A 22,512-nucleotide genomic window follows, 5' to 3' on the forward strand; every position below is an offset into this window, starting at 1 on the left:
ATGGCACACAGGTGACCTCTCAAGAGTCCCTAAAGTACCTGGGGGTAATGATAGATCGCAGACTATCGTTCAAGGACCACGCAAGCTACGCCAGCAAGAAGGCAGCAGTCACAGCCTCTTCGTTGGCTAGGCTTATGCCCAACGTCGGAGGCCCAAGACACCCGGCCAGGAAACTGCTGGTTTCTGTAGCAAAGGCTTCTCTGTTATACGCTGCACCAATCTGGAGCAATGCCACTAGCAGGGGCTCATACCTGAAAGGAGCTCGTTCGGTGCTACGGTCAATGGCCCTCAGGCTCATTCGAGGTTTCAGGACCATATCCGAGGACGCGGCGCTAGCCCTGGCAGGCCTGCCGCCAATTGATCTGGAGATCAAGGCTCTCAGCCTAATGCGAAGTGGCGCTTCCAAGCAAGAGGCACACGAGTGGCTAACAGGTGAATGGCAGAGCAGATGGCAAACTTCGCGACGGGGGAGGTGGACTCATCAGCTCATCCCTGAGTTGACGGTTTGGGCAGAGTGCCAGCACAAATGCTTGGACTACCACCTAACCCAGTTTCTTACGGACCATGGCTGCTTCCGGGCCTACCTACTCCGGTTCCGTCACGTAGAGTCAGCTCGATGCATGTTCTGCGTCGACGGTGAGGAAACAGCAGAACATGTGCTAATGCACTGCTCCAGGTTCACGGCGGAGAGGGAGCAGCTAAAGACGCTGTCAGGTACCCCGTTCAGCCCTAGTGGCTTGTTCGCGGCTATGCTGGCGAACAGCGAGGCTTGGGAGCTGGGACACAGCCTTATCATTAATATGATGAAGCGTGTCCGATCAGACGAGATGGCCAACAGAGCGGATGTCTAAGCCCAAACTGGCGCCCCGGCGGGCGAAGAATTCTACCCCAGAGTTCCCGGCTCGTCGTAATAATCAACTAAAGGGTGGAAGGAGGAGCCACCATGGACTACACTGAAGGCAGGGAGTGCGACCTGGCCTCACATCCTGCTCACCGAAGTCATACCTTGACTGGCAGTCCCGGTGAGCGAGTAAGGACTGAAGAGCACGCGGAGGTTTTTGTTTTAGTACGTAGGCATAATTCCAATAGGGCTTATGAATCGTGCATGCCACCTACGGACAGTAGGTGGTATCTTTAGAAGATTTTTAATTTTCCTACCGTAAGTCGAATAATAAAAAAAAAAAAACACTCCCTAATGACGTTTGTTTAGTTAATTACGCGCCATGAGCTGTGACAATGGCGATGTGTGTGCTCAAAGCCTTCGGATGACAAGGAAAGCCAAGAAAAGCATTCCGACTTGAAGATACCTAGCAGATAGTTGGCGGGCTTTACAGGATGCCCGCCGTAGATACAAAGTCTTGAAATTCTAAACATTAAATATAATATTTAAGATACGATCTTTTGTACTTATGGTATGTCCAGTTCAGTCACCTTAAGTTCCCGCATACCTTTAGCATCTGCCAAATACCGTGTATAAAATAAAATGAAATAAAATAAAAGAAGGAAGGACCAAGGATAGCTGGGATGCTAGGAGCAGGAGAGGAGTTGGATTCTCGTAAGTGCCTGCAAGTTGTTGTTGGAGCGGCAAAAGGTCGGTCGTCACATAACATGTTTTTCATAATTGTGGATACTTGTGTGAGTCCTGCCCTGCCCTCCACACCACCCAACACCCGCCAGCCCGTCCCACCCTTTGTTTTGTGATGAAACCTTCCTCTTGGCATTCTCAGATGACATGTGCCTGGGCGCCCAGTCCGAGGTATTTGGGCATCCCAGGCGAAGGTGTGTGGGTGGGTGGGGGCCACGTGCGACATTATTGCTGCAATTAGCCGGGGGAAAATGCGAACAAATGCCAAATAATTCAATTAAGTTCGAATTACATTGATTTGATTTATTCCGTTCGGAGACTACCTGCCATCTATTTGCCTGGCATTGAAATGAAAGGATTCAGCAATAACTATTTTTTAACTATTTGGTAGAAGGACTACACAATTGCCATTCGCACGGTCTTCCGCAATGTAATCTCCACTTGCAAGATATGATTTAATTAAAACTTTCTGCAGATAGTCTATTAAAAATTAATAGCACTCACCTTTGTCCTGCTCAAATTAAATTTTCAGACTCCGTTACAAAGTTTCTCAGGCAATTTGGGTGTAACACTGGCCGTGCTTATGTTAAAGTTCCAAAAATTACTCCGCACTTATACATATATATATCCTGCCATACAGAGGAGTATATAGTGCACTCACTATATACATATATATGGATAAAATAAACGTGAGGGCGCAATTAGATTATAAGTTTGGCAAAGCAAAGAACTTTTGCACACAAAAGTCCACGTGCAAATTTATGGAAATTCCCCAAAAATTTTCGCATGCCATTAATTTGGAGTACAAAAAGTGGAGCAAAAAATGAATGGTCCCAAAAACACATATGCCGCAAGGCAACTGCAAGCCTTGTCGGCGTCCGATTCCGAATCCGAGTCCGAGTCCGAGTCCGCATCCAAAAGCTAAAACTTTTTGCCGGGCGGCGGACAATGGCAATCGGCCATTGGGATGGCAAGGAAAATGGAGAGCAAAGTGCTGTACTTGCAGCCGCCACCTTGGAGCGTTTATAAATTCCGGACTTGAATGCAGCACGAATTTAAGTTGGATTTCCTTCCTGGCCAATAGACGCACTTCATTGATTCTCAAATGTCCGCACATTTTTCAAAATCACACCCACCCACCCCCTTTCCCACCCTTGTAATTGAAGTGCAAATGAGGAAAGTTTTCATCTGCCGGCATTCCCGGGAAATATCGCCCGACATTTGTTATGTGAGGCGGCTGACCTTAAAGTCAGCCCTGAGCTCCTTGGGTCGCACTCCTCGTGTGACCGGGCTCCTGATGGCTCAACTTACATCACAGCCAGCCATCCGGCCAGCTCCCTTGGCCCAAACGAAAAAAATGGCCAATTCTTGGCTTAGCCTTGGATTGAGATTGGGCTGCACTGGATGCTTGCCTGGTGGATGGGATGTGGGATGCGGGAAGTAGGAAGTGGGAGGTGTAAAAGGGCTGGAAAGTATTCCGGCGCATAAAACTTTTATGAGGCGTACTATTAGTGGGTTAGCCGGGGTGTCGTTGCCCGGAGGGAGCTGGGAGCTGGATCCAGAGCGGGGTGGTCCAGTGCTCATGGCAAATTGCACTTTGTGTACTCGCTTGCCAGGAATCCGGCAACTGGAGCTCAAGCTCCGCCGCCGCCAGTGCCGTTATTGCAGCCATTGTTGCATAAATTATTTGATGCCAGCCAACAGAGCACTCAAAGAAGCGCGCTGCACCACACCCACCCGAAATGCACCCACATTCCGCCCACTGCCATGTGGGACGCGGCTTATGCATAAAATTTAATCAACATTTAACCTTAACCAAGCAGGTTAGTGGGCCGAAATTTCACCTGATGGGGTCGCAAGAGTAAACAAAAACACGACAACTGAGCTAGAACTTGTTAGGGGGAGATTGCAATCTATATTTTGTCATATCAACATTTTTTGTACATTTTACCGAAAGTAGAAAGGGTTACATATGTATATAAATTCTTGATCAGATACACTTGCAGAGACGGCCATGTCCGTATGTCCGTTTGTCCGTACCGTCCGTATAAAAACGATATCTCGAAAGCTGTAAGAGCTAAAGCGTAGGAACTTTGAAATCAGATCTACTCACAATAGAAATCAATGAGCAATTAATCTGACTGAATCTGAAAACAGTCACATTTATCATCGCATACCTCTCTCGCACTTTCTTTAGGTGCGAAACGGATACATTATATGTTGCCTAGCTGCGCTTTTCCGACTGCCTTCCGCCGCACCGGACGGACGCTCCTCCCTTTTCCCACCTGACAAGGTTCCACCTGCCCGCTTGTCAATAATCAAATACAATATGCATACCAATCAACAATGCACATACCCCACGTTCCAATCCACACGCATACACAGACATATGAACGTATAGATACATATATATGTAGATATATGTTCAGATATATCTGCAAAGGATGGCGGGCCACGCTTTGGCATAAATCGAGTTGCATTTACCAGGAGTTGGCGCAAGAAAAAATCATAAAATGTGCATATATTTCGCATTTTAACTATGCAGCACGCGCAGTGCCACGCCCCTCCAGGTGCGCCCCCCCGAAAAAGCCCTGCCACGGTGTGCCAAATATTATGAATTTTCAATGCACGTACAGCCCCCTCAAGTCCCCGAGAGTCCAGGGACAATCTGTATAGCCAGCGGTGCCACGGCGACACCAATTTCGGCACACAAAGCCTTTAGTCAAGGTTGCAGCAGGATACGGAATGGGGGATACGGGATGGTGGAGACTGGTGGGTGCGGGATGATCCACCGTTGCCATTGGCATTTCCTCGGGCGGAAAGGGTTTCGCCTGGCATAACAAGCAATGCATCTGCAGCCTTGGCAAAGTACATCGAAAAATTGTTAAGTATGAAGCCTGTCTCTGGAATATTCTTTATCAGATAGTTAATTAAAAGTAAGAACTGTATTTAACAGCACACTAATAATAATATTTCTAGGATTATTATTCAAATTATTATTAATCCCGATCGTAAGCCACACAAAAGTCTCTGGAAATGTAAGGCCTGAAGGAAAATTAGATTAATCAATCAAATATTAAAAGTGCACTCGAAACAAGCTTCAATGATATTCGTAAACATGATATGGATGTTAAAGCCATCTTCACCTCTGGGTGTGTTTGTTAATAAACCGGAAAATCATCGGCTTTTACGGTAGAATGCCATCGGTGAAAGGACGAGCATTATGCGATTGAAAGGAAATACCTGGGCCCCTGGTTTCGAAATTACTTTCCTGTATTTGATTTGTTGCGTAATAATATTCGCAGCTTGCGGCGATGCTAAACTAAGCTTAATCAAAGGGGTGGGGGCGCCGCCACTGCGGTGTTGATTTCATTTGTGCCGCAACAAAAGCAATTACCTCTGCGCCGAGTGATGTCGCAGACATGCCACCTCCTCTCCTCGCCGCTCCTCGCCTCTCCTCTCCAGTGCCCGCAATCTAAGCCACCATCTGAGCCCCATCCCCTTGGAGCCATGGGACTTATTGTACGACATTAAGCATTCATTTTGCATGCTACAACTTCTGGAGCAGTTCGCGGAGCAGCCGGCAACATATGTTGCATGTCAAATGCAGGACGCCCCGAGCCAACTCCTTCGGAGTGTGGGAAGGATCCTACTCCTGCTGTTTTTACCGCTTAGTGCGATGCAATGGCAATGGCAGCCAAACTCCTTCAGGTGGCATTAAAATAATGCACACGTGCACTTAACTTTATCCTCGTTCCTCGTTGTTTGTTTCGCTGCTCGCTTCTACTTTCCCTGCCCCCGCCCGCTTGCCACTGCATCTTGCATTTGCTGCACTCATGCACCACCCAGCGTGCACCGCCCACCCACTCGGCGTCACTCAGCCATTGTTTCGCCGGTGGCTCGTGTATATTTCAACAGTTTGCCAAGGCATGCCGGCTCAGGCTTCCAAGGCTCCTCGTGGCCCAATCCCGCTCCACCAGCCATCTACATACATACGTCCTCTTGAGCGCAAATATTGAAACTCATATTTGAGCACATTAACGAGGGACCTGCCTACACGGAGAAAAAGCTTAGACCAAGATGATTTTCACTCCAACCACCTTAGGCATACCAATTCATGACAGACATGGTTACATATCCAATAATCAATAATTACAACATTAGGTCGAATTACATCCTATTGTTTTATGCTCATATTTAACATAAAATTGGGGAATACTCTCAAATAATTTGAAATCACATATTAAGTTACCATGCTGACCATATTCTTTGAGTGCATCAGTAGATGGGCCGTTTCAAGTGGGTGGTTAACAAGGACGGAATGCTGCGCATTCCTTCCCAGCCCCCAGCCTCCCAGCTACCTAGCAATTCCAACTGCTGTTTCTGTTTCTGCATCGGCGGCCATTCAACCTGGGCCTTCATCAACAATGTCGTCTGTCGTCGCATACACACAATGCATTAGGCAGTGCCACGCCCACAAAACGTCCCGTAATGCCATTGTGGTCCATAATGAGCAAAGCTTCCCTGGCAGCCATTAGCTTTTGTTTCGACCTGCAACCACCATACACCGCCCACCACCCACAATCCGCGAACTTCCTTTGTGGCCCGACCCCCTAATCGTTCCCACTTTTCCTCTCTTCCAGCTCCGCCAGCCTCGATCGAGATCAAAGGTTACAGCCACAATTCCAAGGTGGAGGTGCGCGAGAACCAGGACCTGCAGCTCAAGTGCATCGTGGCCAATGCTAAGCCGGCGGCTCAAATCGTCTGGTATCGCGGCAACGTGGAGTACAAACCAGGTTAGTAGCCACTAAGTCATTACACTTAATGCCCAACCATGTGCCATCAAGCGTGCCAAGATGCTTGCCATCACGCACCTGTCACAAAGGACATCTAGGGAGGGATATGCAAGGAAGCTTAAGCTTAATAATGAAATTTCATTTAAGCTGTCTAAATAAATGGATACGTGGATGAGCCACATAGCTGTGCTTAAAGAAACTTCTAGTATAAAGTAAACTATTGATTAATATTTAGGAATAAAATAAGTGAATGTAATAAAAGGCAAGAATAGTATTTAATAAGCAAATCTAATCAACAATTTCACATGCCGCGTGGGAAGACTGTCTCCAGATATCCGAGCTATATTAGACTGCCTAAAACAACATGGGTTGCTCGAACATAACAATATACATTTTCTCTTCGAAGGCATTATGCAGAACACAAAAAGTGTAAATGGGTTTTGGCCAGGCCCTTTTTAGCCGGGATAAGTGCGGATGCGGATTCGGATGCGGGTGTGGAAGTGGAAGTGGGTGTGGATGAGGATGAGGATGAGCCGGGCCCGTGAAGGTGGCGGTGGTGCAGATGGAGATGGGCAAAGTGACGCCTGTCAACCGTTTGGCCATCGCACATGTGATATTATGGAGCGGGGATGCGCAGGAAGTGGGGAAAAGGAGGGCTGGCACAGGGAAATGGACGTCGACTTTCGGCCTGATGACGGTGCTTAAATAATAATTTTATACTCCAACAAAGCGCCGACTGTCGATGTTCGGCCCTTATCTGCTCTGCGGTTCGCTATCCTGTCCTGTCCTGTCCAGAATACCGAGTCCTTCGTCCTTCGTCCTGGACCCCTTGTTTGTGCCTTGTCATTCAGCCGCTGCTGGGCAGTCGGCAAATTGGAAAACAGAGCTGCTGGAAAATATGGAAAAATGCAAATGTCAATGGGTAAATGGTAAATGGGCTAGGCGGACGAGGTAGGAGAGAAGGGTGTGTGGGTGGTGGCGCTTAGCCGCCTTCACGACTTTTAATTTTCATAATGATTATGGCCCCTACAACGGTACATGTGGGTGGGGCCAGTTGCCCCTTTTTCCGGGTGGCGGATTTTCCGCTCCTTTCCCGCCATTTGGCCAGTAACGAAATCATTTTAGCACAACTGGCGCGTTAAAAATGCTTAAAATGTGAAACGCACGGCGACGGCGACGATGATGATGGAAATTTTTCGGGTAAACATATAAAAAACATAGCGGCAAAAAAAAAACGGCCAGCCAGCGAAGAGAGAAGAGGGAAGAAAATTCGCAAAACGGCGTTAAAATGTAGGAAAATCCGCAAGGAAATGTGGACAGCGGAAGGAAGCTGCATGATGAATTATGTTTATGACGCAATATGTTGCGGCAGGACTACGGCCGGACCCCAAGCCATACTATTCCATGGCTTTCGGTGTTTCGGGGTTTACGAGAATGGCCAGTTCCGCCAGGGTCTTGTATCATTTGCAGGCTGTCAGGGGCGCGTGTGTGTGTGTGTGTGTGTGTGAGTATCTGCGGCGGGGACGCGTAAATGGCGGTTAATGTGGGCAGACGGCCATCTTGGTGATTACCCCGCAGCGAAATGGTGGTGCGGTTGGTGTGGGTGGTGCTGCTGCCCCACAACGATAGTTGGATGAATGGGTGGGACAGGGACGCAGGAGCCGTTTTTTAGGCCGCACTTTGCGGCACAGATGAGGCTCGTTCAAAATTTATAACTGAAAATGATGTCACAAAATACTCAGCTGGTGTGGGATTGATGGGAGTTTCGAAATACTTATGACTCGAGGCAGTAAACTAAGCACTTTTCAGCAAACTGCAGTAGATATACAGTTCTGCGATAGTAAACCCATCAATAAAAAGTTAAGCATGTATGGGGTAGCTTAAATATCTAAAAACCTATTTGATCAACATACCACATTTAATAATTACTACTTCGAAATATAACCATTCAATTGCAATTGTTGGTAACGAATATATTTGGTTTACTTGCAGAGAAACGCGAGGACACCGTGGAGGAGTCGACGGCCAAGCGGTTCACGACCACGTCGAGCCTGAAACTGAAGCCAGGTCCAGATGACGACTACACGGAGTACACGTGCCAGGCGCGGCACAAGGCCCTCTCGCCGGACATGCCCATGCGGGCCACCGTCCAACTGTCCGTGTTGTGTGAGTAGCTTCTCAGCCTTTCCATCGCCATCTGTTTGGTTGGGTTGGGGCGGATTTCTACTGCGCCTGGTCATGGTGGGGTGGATGCTCCCGGAAGCGACCCCGAGATGCCGGGAATCGGAGGGTTCGTGTGGGTGACCTCATTAGCCGGCTCAATTTGCTATACAATTGAACGTGCGTGCTGGGGTGTGAGTGTGTATATGTGTGTGGGTGGAGTCTCCAAGGAGGAGCAGCCTGCTTCATTCGATGCACTGGAATACTCATATTCTATAGCCCAATTTTATAAACCAATTTAAGTTGAGCCACATTGAAACATATAAGTCAGTCAGTCATATTTAAACCTACTGATCTCTTTGATTTAGAATATCTAGTTCAGTTTGCTCAGTGCACTCGAATGAATTTCAATTAAATGCCAGTTAAATGAGCTCCATAACTCAAACTTTTATGCCATTTTCCCGCACTTCCCGACTTAAATGCCTATTATTTTCGTCCAGTGCAGGCAATGAATTTTTTGCACCAGCTTCCAGCGGCCTCTCCCGATGCGGATGCCATTTGCCATCACGGCCGCTAATTGCGCGATTCGGGCGCGTATTAATTAGTTTTTAAATTCTAATGTGCCGCGCAGCTGCCACTGGATGCCACTGGATGCCAATGTGGATGCGAATTGCGATGCTGCACAGCAGCGGCGGCCATTACGAATGCCAAAAGTCCTCTTATTGATTGTTGCCGTTGGCAGTGGTGGCCGTGGTGGCACTGGTGGCACTGCTGGAACTGGTGGCACACTGGGGGTGACGGTGGTTGGCTCCAGGCACCTGCAATAGCCGGAGGCCGTAGCTATGGATGCCACGATGACGATGGCTCCACCTGCACACGCACATTCGAATTAATTATGTTTGTTATTTATGCATAGGCAGCTGGCAAATGGTGGCCCCAACTGCCGCAGTTCGTTGGCCATTTCCCGAGCTCGTCGCGATGTAATTGGCACAAAAAAGCGAAAAAAAAATTGAAAATGGCGAAAAATCGAGCCGTGCTATCTGCGAATTCAGGCCGGGAATGAAGGGGTGCTCGAACGGGATGTATCCCCTTTCATTTCCCTACTGCGGGGTCTTAATTATGGCGCTATTATTGCTTTTCCAGTGCCCCAACCCCCCCTGCCCCACACTCCTACCATATTTCAAGTGATTTTAATTTAATTTTTCGATGCATGCCTGCGGGGCAGAGTGTGTGTGCCTGGCAGCTTTTGAGCCCCACCTGATTGCTGCTGTTGATTCAATACGGTTGACCGCTTGTCAAATTGTTATAAGGAAAATATATTACAGCCGGTTAAGAGCTGATGTTTTCGAAAGTTTTCCAGTGGAATGGCGATTCTAGTTGCTAGCAACTGTATTTCATCTGCCGATAATATCCCAAATGTATTCAACACGAAATGTCGCTGCTTTTTCCACTGCTTTGCGGTATTTTACACTATTATTAATCGCCCAGTGCGACGCCCACAACAAGTGAAATTACCAACGCCCCGAATCGGAGGCCAAAAAAGGCAAAATCGGGAAATAATGCATATGACCGCATAAACGATTTGCATGCAAACACTTCAATTAAAAACGCCACCAATTTCACATGTATTTATACACATATGCGCTTGCCGCACTTTACTTTAGTGTAAATTGAATTTATTTGCGGACAGCAGTTGCAATTAAATATGCGAACTGTAAACACAGCAAACTGCCGGCATTTAGTGTTGTTGTTTTTTTCAAACCATACTCCCTTCTAATCCCACAGATCCCCCAGGACCGCCCTACATCGAGGGATACTCGGCGGGCGAAACTCTGCGCCGCGGCCAGACGGTGGAGCTCATGTGCCGGAGTCGCGGAGGCAATCCGCCAGCCCAGCTCATCTGGTATAAGAACGGATCGCAGATACGCATGGCCTATAGGTGAGCTACAAAATTATGTAATCATTGCATCATAACATATAAAGTACAGGGTACGGGGCGGACCTAGACATTAATATAATCATATGACAACTAACCTCTTTCAGAACCTCTGGCCGATTGTCCGAGAACATCTATACCTTCACCGCCGAGGCGGGCGATAACAAGGCTCGATTCCGCTGCGAGGCGAGCAATGTGATGTCCCAGAATCCACTGAAGGCGGAGGTGGAGCTTTCCGTGCTGTGTAAGTCGAGTTCCCAGGGATCTGCTTCCAATTTGCGCCGCCTAATTGTGCGTTCCTCATATTTATATATGCAGCCCGGGCTGAGTAGCGTATCAGATTTAATGGGTGTCTAGATTACAGGCCAGGATGCGGGCTAGGGAAGCGGAGGGAAGAGGAACCCAGCGATGTGGGGACTGGATTGTGTCAACAGCCTGGCTTGCTAGCGACATCTTCCAAATTCCACAGAGCCAGCAGCCCTACTTGGCAGGCGATTCACTCACAGTGGCTGCTGGATTGGAGCCCGGGGATGGAGTCCTGGAAACTCGCTCGCTGGCTGTTGCTTTCTTTTGCAATTAAGCCTAAGTTTGCACTTTGAAAGCCTCTCCAGTCTCCGTCCCACTTGGCTTTGTCAAATCAAGCAATGCAAATTCTTTTCAAGTGCCAAATAGCGCAGAGCCCCTCCTCTTCAGTCCCTCGACCTCTGAGCCTTTAAACCTCTGAATCTCTGAACCTAGCCGTCGCAGCTTGTTAGACTTACAACAATTGCAATCAGGCGCACAAAGCCGACGGGCGGAACGGCGCGGTGCCAAAGTCGTTAGCGCGACACTCGGACGGACGGATGGACGGACGGTCGGAGGAGACCAGCAAACATTTGCATGCCACATGCACATGCCAACCCGCCTCTTAGGCTCATGTGTCTTGTCTAACATGCAAATGGATGAGGCGGCCGCTCAACGCGGCGTATGCGCGATATTTAAATTTCAAGTGCTCGGCAGTCCGCTGAAATTGGCATCTTTTACCTGAAGTCGGCTTTAAGTGCGTGGAGGGTTACTCCGCCCTCAGTTAGGCAGAAACTCGTTTAGCTGGCAGCTTCCAGTTTATGCGCATACCAATCAAAGCGCCATACAGGTCAGGCCTGCCCACTCGGCCCACTCGGCCCCATCTTGCCCCAATAAGTATGCCACATTGAGTGGCCAGCACAAACGAATACACGAGCAGTCGCACACTAACACTGCACTGAGAGAAAACATTGGGTCCGTCGGTTAGAAGAGTTTGCATATGGGTTTTCTATATATCCAAAGCCGGTATATATCAATTTTTGTAGTATCATTTTCCGAAATTCGCCTTTCTGGTGGATCTTTTTCGTCCTGTGCATCGCATAGATAGCAGATGTGGCCTCAGCTGGCGGCCCGGGCTCTTAGCACACGCATTATTTATGTATAACGAATGTGGAACAACAAAACTGAAGACGTAGCAGGAATACATTCAGCATCAGCATTCTTTTGCCCCTCACGAGTGTGTGTGCCAGGGTGTGTGCCCGGAATGAAGATGTATGGCTAAGACGGACCGACGAAAGATGCGAGAAGTTAAGAATTCATAATGTTTATTTATATGCGAAACATATCGAGTCGAAAGTTTCGTATTCCCCGCGCGCCATTGCCATGGCCAAGTCCCGGCCCTATATGGAGCCAAAGACAACGCTGCGTATGCGTAATGTATGCACTTATCCATCAAGGCAGCGGCAGTGGCAGCTGCAGCTGCTCCTGCTTCTGTTCCCCGCTTCGACGGCATTAGGTAATAGCTCCGCAGCCGGACGGACTGTCAGTCACTCAGTCATCATTTGCATGGAGGCGGCATCAGGAGCCGACATTCCTCCCCAAGGCTATTAGGGAAGCGGGAAACGGGAAGCCAGGGGGTTCTTTGCTATCTGGAGGACAGGAGATACTCGTGTGTGCCTGCTCCGAGCATGCCGAAAGTGAGCCTCGCCGCAAACCTATTACATATTAATGCCTCCTTCATTATGCTACTACCGGTAACTGAAATCAACCCGAAACCTTCTGCCTCCCCAGTTGCACCCACCCACGTCACCGTAATGGGACCCACCGAGGCGCGCGTCGGCGATATTGTGCCGCTGACATGCACCACCGCGCCATCGAATCCGCCCGCCGAGATCAAATGGATGGTGGGCGGGCGGCAGGTGCGCAATGCCACCTCAAAGACGATTGTCAGTCCCGACGGTAAGTGCTGTTGCCGGTATGACATAATCCCCTGCCTAATCCATTTCCATCTCTGCCTGTCATCGCAGGCGGCTGGACGACCACCTCGAACATCACCGCCGTCGTGGAGCCCAACAAGCGCTCCCTGGTCGTCATCTGTCACGGACTGAACATGCAGCTGACCGAGAACGTCGTATCCACCCACACGATCAATGTGCTGTGTAAGTATGCCCGAATCCAGAGAACTTATAGCAGAAAATATGCCTCAAATTCGCCAAGCAGGGGAAATGGTTCTGAGTAGAAGCAGGAATGGAAAATTTCACATCCCATATCAACCCCACACTTCGTTTTCCCTTCAGATTTAATTGAATAACGTTTCGGTTAACAATTCCAAGTGGAAAATTCTCGATTTAGCTGCTAGTTTTATTTCTTGATAACCGCTCTTCCGGCAAAATTCAATGGCCGATTTTCCGATCTGTGTGACCGCGTCACAGCGCGAGCTGGCTCAACTCACGGAGCAGGAGTGCCTGACCGCCCAGCTGAAGGTTAAGGAGCGCAAGAAGGCGGCCAAGGCCAAGCCGAAGAAGGTCCTGGGTGGCCTGCTAATGGTGAATCATATGAAGATGTGGCACCAGCACCGTGAGCGGATCAAGGGCGCGATCAGCACGGTGGACGCCGAAGCGCCCAACTTTCAGGCGGCCCGCATCACCGGAGTGAACAACCTCCGGGATGAGGCGCAGACATTCATGAAGCGCACCAAGGCCAACATCCAGCTGCTAGTGGAGATTTCGCGGACGATGCGCACCCACGGAGCCATCAATCCGTTTCGATACGATACGGTGCACGCCGTCTCCGGCATTCCCATGGCCCTGCTTACCCTGGAGAAACTGGAGCGCGACAATCGCGACTTCGGTCGACGCATTTTGGAGGTAAACAGCGAGGTGGACTCCGGTCTGTCGGACAAGCGGATGCGGGAGGGCAGAAGCTCGGCGCCCGTCGCTCCACTGGAGTTGCCGCCCCAGGCGATGGCCAAGTACGAGGCCTTCAACATCCCGCTGCCCAAATCGGATGCCGACCTACGCCGCCTCTTTCGACCGCGTGTCTACTTTGACCTCTATCTCAAGGATGCCCGACCACTGGGCAGGTTTGTGGTGCAGCTGTACACAGAGGCTGCTCCGCTGGTGGTGCTGCAGCTGATCAAGTCCTGCATGTGCAATCAGCACTCCAACTTTATGGTCAAACGACTGTTCCCCAATCTCTGGCTGGAAACCGATTTGATGCTGTCGTCGGACTCGCTGCTCCACCAGCCATTGGAGTACGACGCCAAAGTTATTGACCACGGGGCCTCCAGCTACGTATTATCCTTCAGCAAGGCTTACGTCACGGGATTCACCCACCACCTGTCCTTCGCCATCTCGTTCAAGCCGCTTACCGTGGTCAATGGATCCCGCGTGGGATTCGGGCGGATTGTGAAGGGCAGCAAGATATGCGAGTGCATTCAGAGTTACGGCACTAAGAACGGAAAGCTCAGCCGGGGTCTGCTTTTTACCAGCTGCGGATTGCTGTAGCCTGCAGGTGGTTCCTGTAAATTGTTCATGTGTGCAGGAAATATTTTTGAGTCGTGTAAATCGTAGTCAGTACTTTTTAAAATCAACCCCTTCACATAGATGGGGCATGCAGTCGGTATTAAAGTGATGAAATTAATTGATTGTGGGTTGGAAATATTTCAAGAATATTGGTAAATCCTCATTTAACTGCAGAGTGATAAAAGTTGTATGTATGTTTAAAAAACAGTCTCTGCTCGATATCGCCTTTAAAGCTGATTTTATTCTGTACGCATGGGAAGATATTCATGTTTATGCCAACTTTCCTATGCCCACACACATCTCTGGTGACCCCCGTGAAAGTCCGACTGGATGTACGCATCCCGGACTTTGACAGCATCCCCGTTTGCTGCCGCAGAGTGACACTTCTCCGCCACGCGACAACTGCAAGTGTCTCAAACTCCATTATCCGATGTTCGATGTCACTCTTCATTTGACTCAATTATAAGCGAAGGCAGTGACAAAAAACACGCAGGAAAAAATAGATGTCGGCGGAGGAGGTTACCGGGATGCTGGGATTGCGGATTTCTGGGGAAGATGAAAGGACTGACAGGCAAAGTCACTCGATAACAGGTTGAGTGGGGTTGGTTCGGTTTGGGGCAGTAGTTAAGCCGATGCCGGGGCTTATTAATAATTGCGATTCTAGTTTCGGTTTATCCAGCCAGAGACCTCACGGCTCCGCCTTCGCCCCACCGCCTCTCCGACCCTGCGGTGGATGTCCTTTGTGAGCGCTCTCCTGCAGCGCTAATTAATTTTTCTGACCAACATCACAGGGAAAAAGCAGCGGGGGAGGGGGCGGCAAGAGATTTACATTTATTACCCATACCATGAGCACTGAAAATTACTAACGGACCCCCAAGGTAATGAGCGGTCCTCCCGAGCGTCCACGCCCACGCCCACTCCCAGTATCCCGCCCAGCGCCCAATCAAGGACGAAGGACGATACGATGGTATGTGCATGGTCATGCCTTGAGGATGCGGACGCCCTGCGGATATTTTTACTTTATGCGCGGCAAATTAAATAATTTTAATTTTTATTGTTCGGCCGCTCTTGGCAGCTCTCACGAAGAACACAGCGGTGGGTCCTAGTCCTGGCGCTGCCCTCGAGTCCTTTGCTGTTATTGTTGTAGGCCATAATTTGCTGGCTCGTGGCTAAGTTTTTGGGCCCACAATTCGCTGGCCCATTTCCCCTGCTTGGCGCTCCTTTGTCTCTTTTTTTTTTTGGGAACGTTTTTCTTATCCCGCGCCGTGTTCTCCAACTGCCCCCACAGATCCGCCTGCGCCACCATTAATTTCTGGCTATATGGAGGGACAAATTATCCCAGCTGGCTCGGTGCAAAAACTGCTCTGCGTTTCATCAGGCGGCAATCCGCTGGCGACGCTAACATGGTACAAAAACGACAAAAGGGTGAGTGCACAAATTTCCTTTTTTCCCGCCCTTTGTTTGCATTTTCCGCAGAAAACTCAAACACACAATCGCACACACACACACACTTACATAAACAGTCACACACATGCACACAGTGAACAAAGAGCGAGCGACAGGGAGAGAGAGCACTATCAACGGCAGGCAGCAAACATCCGCAAAACAATAATGGCGCTTTTGTTGACCATTTCCGCTTCCGCTTTATGGGCTTAAAGTGCTAATGAGCCACTGCAGCCATCGCAGCCGTGCTCTGCGCTCCTGATGCCAGAGCGATTTCGGTTTTCACACCTTCCGCCCACCACCAATAATCGAGGGAGCACAACTATCGTTAGAACTTTGAACAAAAGGCGGTAAATACGGTGGAAAAATAAAACAAGTCACCCACAACCGCAGCTCATCAGCCCACATACTTAAACGACGGAATGTAGGATGCTGGGTTGTGGGTGGCAGGTGCACCTGCAGTTTCAGGTGCGGCTTCCTGTTTTAGCGTTTCCCATTTGTTGCGGTGTCAGAGTTTTCATCTCTGCCCCTCGGGGGACTCATCTGTGTGCCGTGTTTGCTCTCCAGCTCGCTAGCTTGCTCGCTCAGATTAGACGACGTTTTATCAGCGAAATTAAAATGCATCCGCCAGCTGCGCTCTGCGGAGATGCTTTCCAGCCAGAAAAAAATATATAAGTACTCCATTCCGCTGCAGATAAACTCGGTCATACGGGCGGCGGACAAATCGGTGTCGGCCGAAATCACCATTCTGGCCAACGTGTCCGACAACCAGGCCCAGTACCGGTGCGAGGCCTCCAACAGCGCCACCGAGATCCCGCTCTTTCAGTCCACCACGCTCAGCGTCCACTGTGAGTATATATCAGATTAATAATGCTTTGACTTAAGAAAATAACTAATAGTAAATAAGAAATAATACAAATAACTAAATAAATAGGGGCGCCATATAGGACATCTACTAATCATTTAGATTTGTTATTACAGTTTACCATATTCTTAGCTTAGTCGAACCCAATAATAACTAACTCTGAAATAGAAAATTCACCATTGGCTTAAATATTTTTCTTTACATAAAGAATATTTTCTTTATCTTTTAAATGTAAGAAATTTGATAAAAAAAAAGGTTTTTATTATTATAATTTCCAAGGTGTTTCCAAGTATTTCTGAAAAATAAATACAATAGTAGTAATACATAATAGTTGCAACTTATAATGTAGCTGAATGGTCAAATAGTTTTGTTGAGTGCAGCAGCTGCGCTTTGAATTTGGGAACGGGGAGCGTGTAGACTACCGCATCCTTTCTTATTACCCATTGGGGTGTGTGCTCGCTCTTCCAGTTGCCCCGGAGACGGTCAAAATACGCATTGAACCGGAAGAACTGCGACCTGGCATGGAGGCAACTATCATCTGTGACTCGAGCTCCAGCAATCCGCCGGCGAAGCTGTCCTGGTGGAAGGACGGCATACCCATCGAAGGTACGTACGGTATGCAAGGGCATGGCTGCTTGGCCTGCTTGCCTCTTTGGGCCTGGCCAAGCGATTTGGCAATTGGAAGCTTGCCCATCGCAATTCGCCATGGACTTGCCGGCGCCAACAGTGCACTTTGCTGGTGCGAGGCGTTTCCACGACAACATCCGGTTCGCTTGCCAGTCACTAAAATTACGCCCATTTCTTCTCCGCTCCCGTTCCTACCTCATCCCATTGCCCTGCCCCATCCGGATCCTGTGTCCCTGTCCGCCCACCGGAACTCCCGACATGCCCCAACCCACAGGCATTAATAACACGTCCAAGCCGGGTCTCTGGGGCGGTACGGTCTCGACACTGGAGTTCAGGGTGAACGTCACACAGGAAATGAACGGCCAGGTCTACACCTGCCAGAGCGCCAACGAGGCTCTTCAGCGGAGCGCCCACGAGGCGGTCAGCCTGGATGTCCTGTGTAAGTACGTCCCGCCTAATTGCTCAATTAGACGGGATCAGCAATCGCTGGCCGACTCTTTAAGCAATTGCACAAAAGAGCGGCAATTGAACTTGTGTCCGATATCCCTAAGGCAATGCTGTATGTTTGTATCCTTTGGCTGAACTTTCGAAATGAAAATCCGTTTGAACTACCATAATAAAAGCCATTAAGATCAATTGTTTAATGATTAAATGTTAAATGAATGAGATAGGGCTTACCAAGTGATATCGGAATAGCCTGGTTAACGAAATCTTGACTGGAACACATTTGGTATATCCTTAATCCCCAGATCGACCCAAGTTCGTGCCGCCACCCTCGTCGACGGCGGTGGGCGTGGAGGGCGAATCGCTGCAGGTGTCGCTCCAAACTCGGGCCAATCCCACTCCAGTGACCTACAAGTGGACCAAGGATGGAACAACAATTCCGCAGGACGGCGATCATCGCATCTTTGCGGATGGTGGCAGCCTGAACTTCACACGCCTGCATCGGGATGATGCGGGAATCTACTCCTGCAGTGCCTCAAACTCGCAGGGAGGAGCAACCCTCAACATCACTGTCGTGGTGGAATGTAAGTACTTTGCTCTCTTTGATTCCCTTTATTAGGCTAATTTCGGCCATCGCCATGCAGACGGAACCACCATCAAGTCGGTGTCTGAGAACATCGTCGTCAATCCCGGCGAGGATGCAATGCTCTCCTGCACCGTGGAGGGCAAACCACTGACCGAGGAGCACGTAAAGTGGGAGCGAGTGGGCTACGACATGACCGTGAAAACATCGACGACCTTTGCGAACGGCACATCCTACCTCCACATCAAGGACGCGAAGCGGGAGGATGTGGGCAACTTCCGGTGCGTGGCCGACAATCGTGTGGACAATCCAACTAACCGCGATATCCTTCTGATTGTCAAATGTAAGTGGTTCATAAAGTAAAAAAAGTAGTCGGTTTACCCAGCTATGCTTCACTTCCTTTATCCCAATCCAAATCTTCTCGTCCCTGCCACCAGTTGCACCTGAAATCGCCAAGGCTCCCACGCTCCTGAGGGCGGCCAGTGGGACGGGGGAACGTGGTCGTCTGCCTTGCCGGGCACAGGGCTCCCCCAAGCCGCAGTTCATCTGGCGGCAGGACAAGAAGGACCTGCCCATCAACCGCACGTACAAATACGAGGTGGAGGAGCGCAAAATTGACTCGCTGACCTACGAGTCCACCCTCATCGTGGACAAAGTGGCGCCCGCGGACTACGGAGCTTATGAGTGCGTTGCCAGAAACGAATTGGGTGAAGCGGTGGAGACCGTGCGCCTGGAGATCACCTCGCAGCCTGACCCACCCCTCAGTCTGAATATCCTGAACGTCACCCACGACACAGTCACTGTGGCCTGGACTCCGGGATTCGATGGTGGCCTTAAGGCCTCTTACCGAGTGCGTTATAGGTGAGTGAAATTCGGACATTCATAACATGCACGGGAAACAATTTATAAAAGCTTTCTGTAGAGATTCATCTAAGTTATCTAAGTGTTAATAATATGACAGAATTTTTTTAACAAAAAATTCTGATTAAATTAGCGCTACTCTTGAAGATTCAGAAGCGTCCGTTTTCCACATTCTCGCCGTTTGCAATTATCAAGGGTCCTGGCAATAATGAAATTGCACTCTGCCTTCTCATTTGCAGGATGGCCGACCGCGAACAGTACAAATACATCGATGGCCTGCCCAACAGCCACAAGCTGACCATCGGCGGGCTGCGCATGAATACACTCTACCTGTTCTCGGTGATGTCCTGGAACGAGCTGGGCCAGAGCACCTACCTGCCGGATTTGGCGCGGGCGGAGACCAAAGGTAAGTCCGCCCCTCAGTGCGAGGCATTCAAATTAGCCGCGAGTGCCGCACTCGACCAGCAATGCTGACATTGATTTATGCGAGTCCACCATTTGGCTTTTATGGCCACTGCCCAACGGAGCACGGGTTCCATTCTGCAGAAGAATCGGAGCATCGGTAACTACCAGGTGTGGGTGGTAATGGTGGTGATGGTGGTGCCGGGCCAGTTGTCAGGCTATAGCTATTCGGCAGATTTGTGGAATTAATTAGGTAGCCAGTATGATAAGCAGCTATCAGCCTAATTAGAAGCACGCATGGAATGAGTCATCCGAAATAATTGATGAAGTAAAATTAACCCATACACTGGATTTCGTTATTTCCGCAGAAATACAGGCCGTGCAGGCATGGATTCAAATAAATCAGAGAATTCAAATCATTTGGGCATACATGTTCCACAAACGAAATTAGTGATGAAAGTAATTAACCAGCAAGATGTTTACAAATAGATAGACCAACCAGGTGCAGCCATGGACACCTACACAAGCCATAGAACAGTAACCATAAAAGTGGGGATGATATGAAATACTAGCAGTTATTAGCTAAGGCATTAATATTTGCTTAAATTAAACACAACATAGTTTTAGTAAAGGTTGAAAAGGTTTCCAGGGACGTTTGGGAACCCACTTCAACTGGGCCTGCACCACCACCAACTGGGCTATTTAAATGGACGCGACTGTAGTTTATGAAGCGTAAGAAATGGCTTACAGCCAGACGTTACCATGGGCTCATATGGAGCCACCTCAATCCGATTTGTTGTCTCACTCAATGATCTCCTCCGACCCTTGCTGCTGTTAATTGGAATTGCATTACGACCATCACCAACGTCAACAAAACGGACGACGCCACCACCGCAAATGGCCACTATCCACTATTCGCGCATCGCATTCCGTCCGCCAGAAGCCCCGCCCCCCTCGCATCCGGCCTCGTCGCTGGGAGGCGGACCGCCGACCACCAGCCAGACGCCGCTGGGCGGCACATCGGGCATGCTCCTGGTGGGCGTGGGCGCCGGCATCGTCGTTGTCCTGCTCAACGTGTTTGTCATCGGCTGCTGCCTGCACAAACGGAACGAGAAGCGCCTCAAGCGAGGTGAGGGGATCCAGGAATCCGTGAATCCGGCGGTTGCTGCTGCTGCTGCCACACAGCGAGAAATGTTCAAGAATCCATCTCTTTCTTATATCTTAGTGAAAAAGGGTTATAGTTCTCAACTAGCCTAATAGATATTATAGCGTTATAGAAAAGTCTGATTAATTTAAAACTATGATCCTAAGTAGTATGCCTTTTTATTTATTCTTGAAATATTTGTGTGCCTAGGAGAAATAGTTATCATCTGAGTGTGCTGCCATTATTGCCCCATTGACCAAGATGGGGTTAAATGGGAAGCTGTTGTCGGAGCTGCGGAACCGCGGAGCTCGAGTCCATGGACATTTGAATTCCTAATTCCCTCGGCTCGACTCGCAGTCGCCTCCGTTATTTTCTTTTAATTTGTGGGCGTTGTCAGCGCACGTGCCCGGTGGTCAGCAAATTGCGCAAGGGAATGGGATTGGGATCGGGATGGGAAATGGGTATGGGTTAGGGATGGGTATGGGGATGGCAATGGGATTGGACATCGCGATGGGATTCGCTGCGGAATGGCGATGGCGTCGCTAATTTCATTTGCCATCACATGTTCCGGCTCCGCTTCGCAGGCTCTACGTGATTTGCGTCACTCGCTGGTCGCTAGTCGGTCGCTTTATTTGATTTCGCTGCGTGTGCCCGCCATGCCAACCGAATTGGACCCCTGACCCCTGGCCGACCCGACCCCAGACCGTCCTTTGTCCGGAGCCCATGGCCGAGTCCCCGATTCAGAGTCCGAATCCGAATCCGAGGCGGACGCAAGTGGAACTGGGGCAGCGCGTTCATTGCTATGCTCTGCGCCATTTTATATTTTTATTCCTCACGATATTATTCCTTTTTATTACAATTTTTCATTTCATTTCGCATTTATTTATTGTTTTATTTTCGCAACCATATTTTCTCTTTGTTTTTTTGCATGGTTCGTTTTGTCAAGGACTTGAACTGATGCCAGCCGAGTTAACCGAGGACTCCAGCAACACACCGAATCTGGTCATAATTGGCATCTCTCTGGCGGCATTCGGCTTCCTCCTGGTCAACGCGTCGCTGGTTGCCTGGTTCTTTGTGCATCAGCGCCGCAAGAAAGGTTATTATTATTATTTATTAGTATTATTATTGTGACTATTATTTGGGCACTGGTTTATTTGCTGTGGCTGCTAGTTGGGGTCCGTCTCTGATTGAGGTTACTTCTGAGCGGGGCTGGCGCACTCCGAAATCCACTCCGAGAGCCACTAGACAATTGCACTGCCATGTTGCAGCGGCAGCCGGCACCGCTTCCGTGACACCACCGGAAGCGGAAGCGAGCGCGTTGTGCTGCTTCCGCTGCCCACTGAGGACGTCGCTTTCTCTTTATGAAGCTCACTAAACAATTTCCTGCATACGCAGGCTCCCAGGACCCATCCACTCCACCCGGATCACTTTCCCGCCTTGGCTTCTGGTAATTTCCGCCAGCAACCAATGCAACCAATGCCAAGCATGGCATGGCCAGGATGCAGCAGCCAAGGCAAGAAGTCTCCGGCTGGAGTATAATGATGACAGAAAATAATGATGCATCCTGGGCACCCGGCAGCCAAGAGCTGCTGTTTATTGAACAAGCGTCTCGGACAGCCAGCAAGACAAATGTGCATCGTTTTCTTAGCTGAATGCACAATCTCCCGGAAATCAGATTGCTTTCTCAGTTCATCGGCGGCGGACGGGGTTCAGAGGTCGGGGCGCACGTGTCGACAATTGCTGGACATGTTTGCCGAGGGCTGTTTATTAAAACGAAATTATTTTTCACCACTAGAGTGGAGTGGAGCCAACTTTAAAATGGAAGCCCTGATGGCGCCATCAGTCCAATTGTTACCATTT

At 49.4% G+C, this 22,512-nt stretch overlaps 2 protein-coding genes across 4 annotated transcripts in view; both read left to right on the plus strand.

Moving 5' to 3' along the window:
• LOC117138342 (nephrin) overlaps window positions 1-22,512 on the plus strand; it is a 62,353-nt gene that overhangs the window by 19,764 nt on the left and 20,077 nt on the right. Inside the window, exons 3-18 of one of the 3 annotated variants that reach the window (XM_033300381.1) lie at window positions 6,229-6,381; window positions 8,374-8,547; window positions 10,327-10,480; window positions 10,585-10,721; window positions 12,551-12,718; window positions 12,787-12,918; window positions 15,572-15,708; window positions 16,421-16,574; window positions 17,060-17,197; window positions 17,493-17,657; window positions 17,968-18,246; window positions 18,307-18,588; window positions 18,683-19,106; window positions 19,346-19,512; window positions 20,449-20,637; window positions 21,599-21,748. In XM_033300381.1, coding sequence (XP_033156272.1) covers window positions 6,229-6,381; window positions 8,374-8,547; window positions 10,327-10,480; window positions 10,585-10,721; window positions 12,551-12,718; window positions 12,787-12,918; window positions 15,572-15,708; window positions 16,421-16,574; window positions 17,060-17,197; window positions 17,493-17,657; window positions 17,968-18,246; window positions 18,307-18,588; window positions 18,683-19,106; window positions 19,346-19,512; window positions 20,449-20,637; window positions 21,599-21,748 — 3,003 coding nt within the window. The remainder of the gene's footprint in view (window positions 1-6,228; window positions 6,382-8,373; window positions 8,548-10,326; window positions 10,481-10,584; window positions 10,722-12,550; window positions 12,719-12,786; window positions 12,919-15,571; window positions 15,709-16,420; window positions 16,575-17,059; window positions 17,198-17,492; window positions 17,658-17,967; window positions 18,247-18,306; window positions 18,589-18,682; window positions 19,107-19,345; window positions 19,513-20,448; window positions 20,638-21,598; window positions 21,749-22,512) is intronic. The other 2 variants (XM_033300379.1, XM_033300380.1) reach the window with 2 other exon arrangements.
• On the plus strand, window positions 13,054-14,401 carry LOC117138343. Its single transcript, XM_033300383.1, has one exon. The coding sequence runs from the start codon at window positions 13,156-13,158 to the stop codon at window positions 14,263-14,265; it is 1,110 nt and encodes a 369-aa protein (XP_033156274.1). The 5' UTR covers window positions 13,054-13,155; the 3' UTR covers window positions 14,266-14,401.

This window comes from Drosophila mauritiana, chromosome 2R (genome assembly GCF_004382145.1).
Source record: "Drosophila mauritiana strain mau12 chromosome 2R, ASM438214v1, whole genome shotgun sequence".
Lineage (NCBI taxonomy): Eukaryota > Metazoa > Arthropoda > Insecta > Diptera > Drosophilidae > Drosophila > Drosophila mauritiana.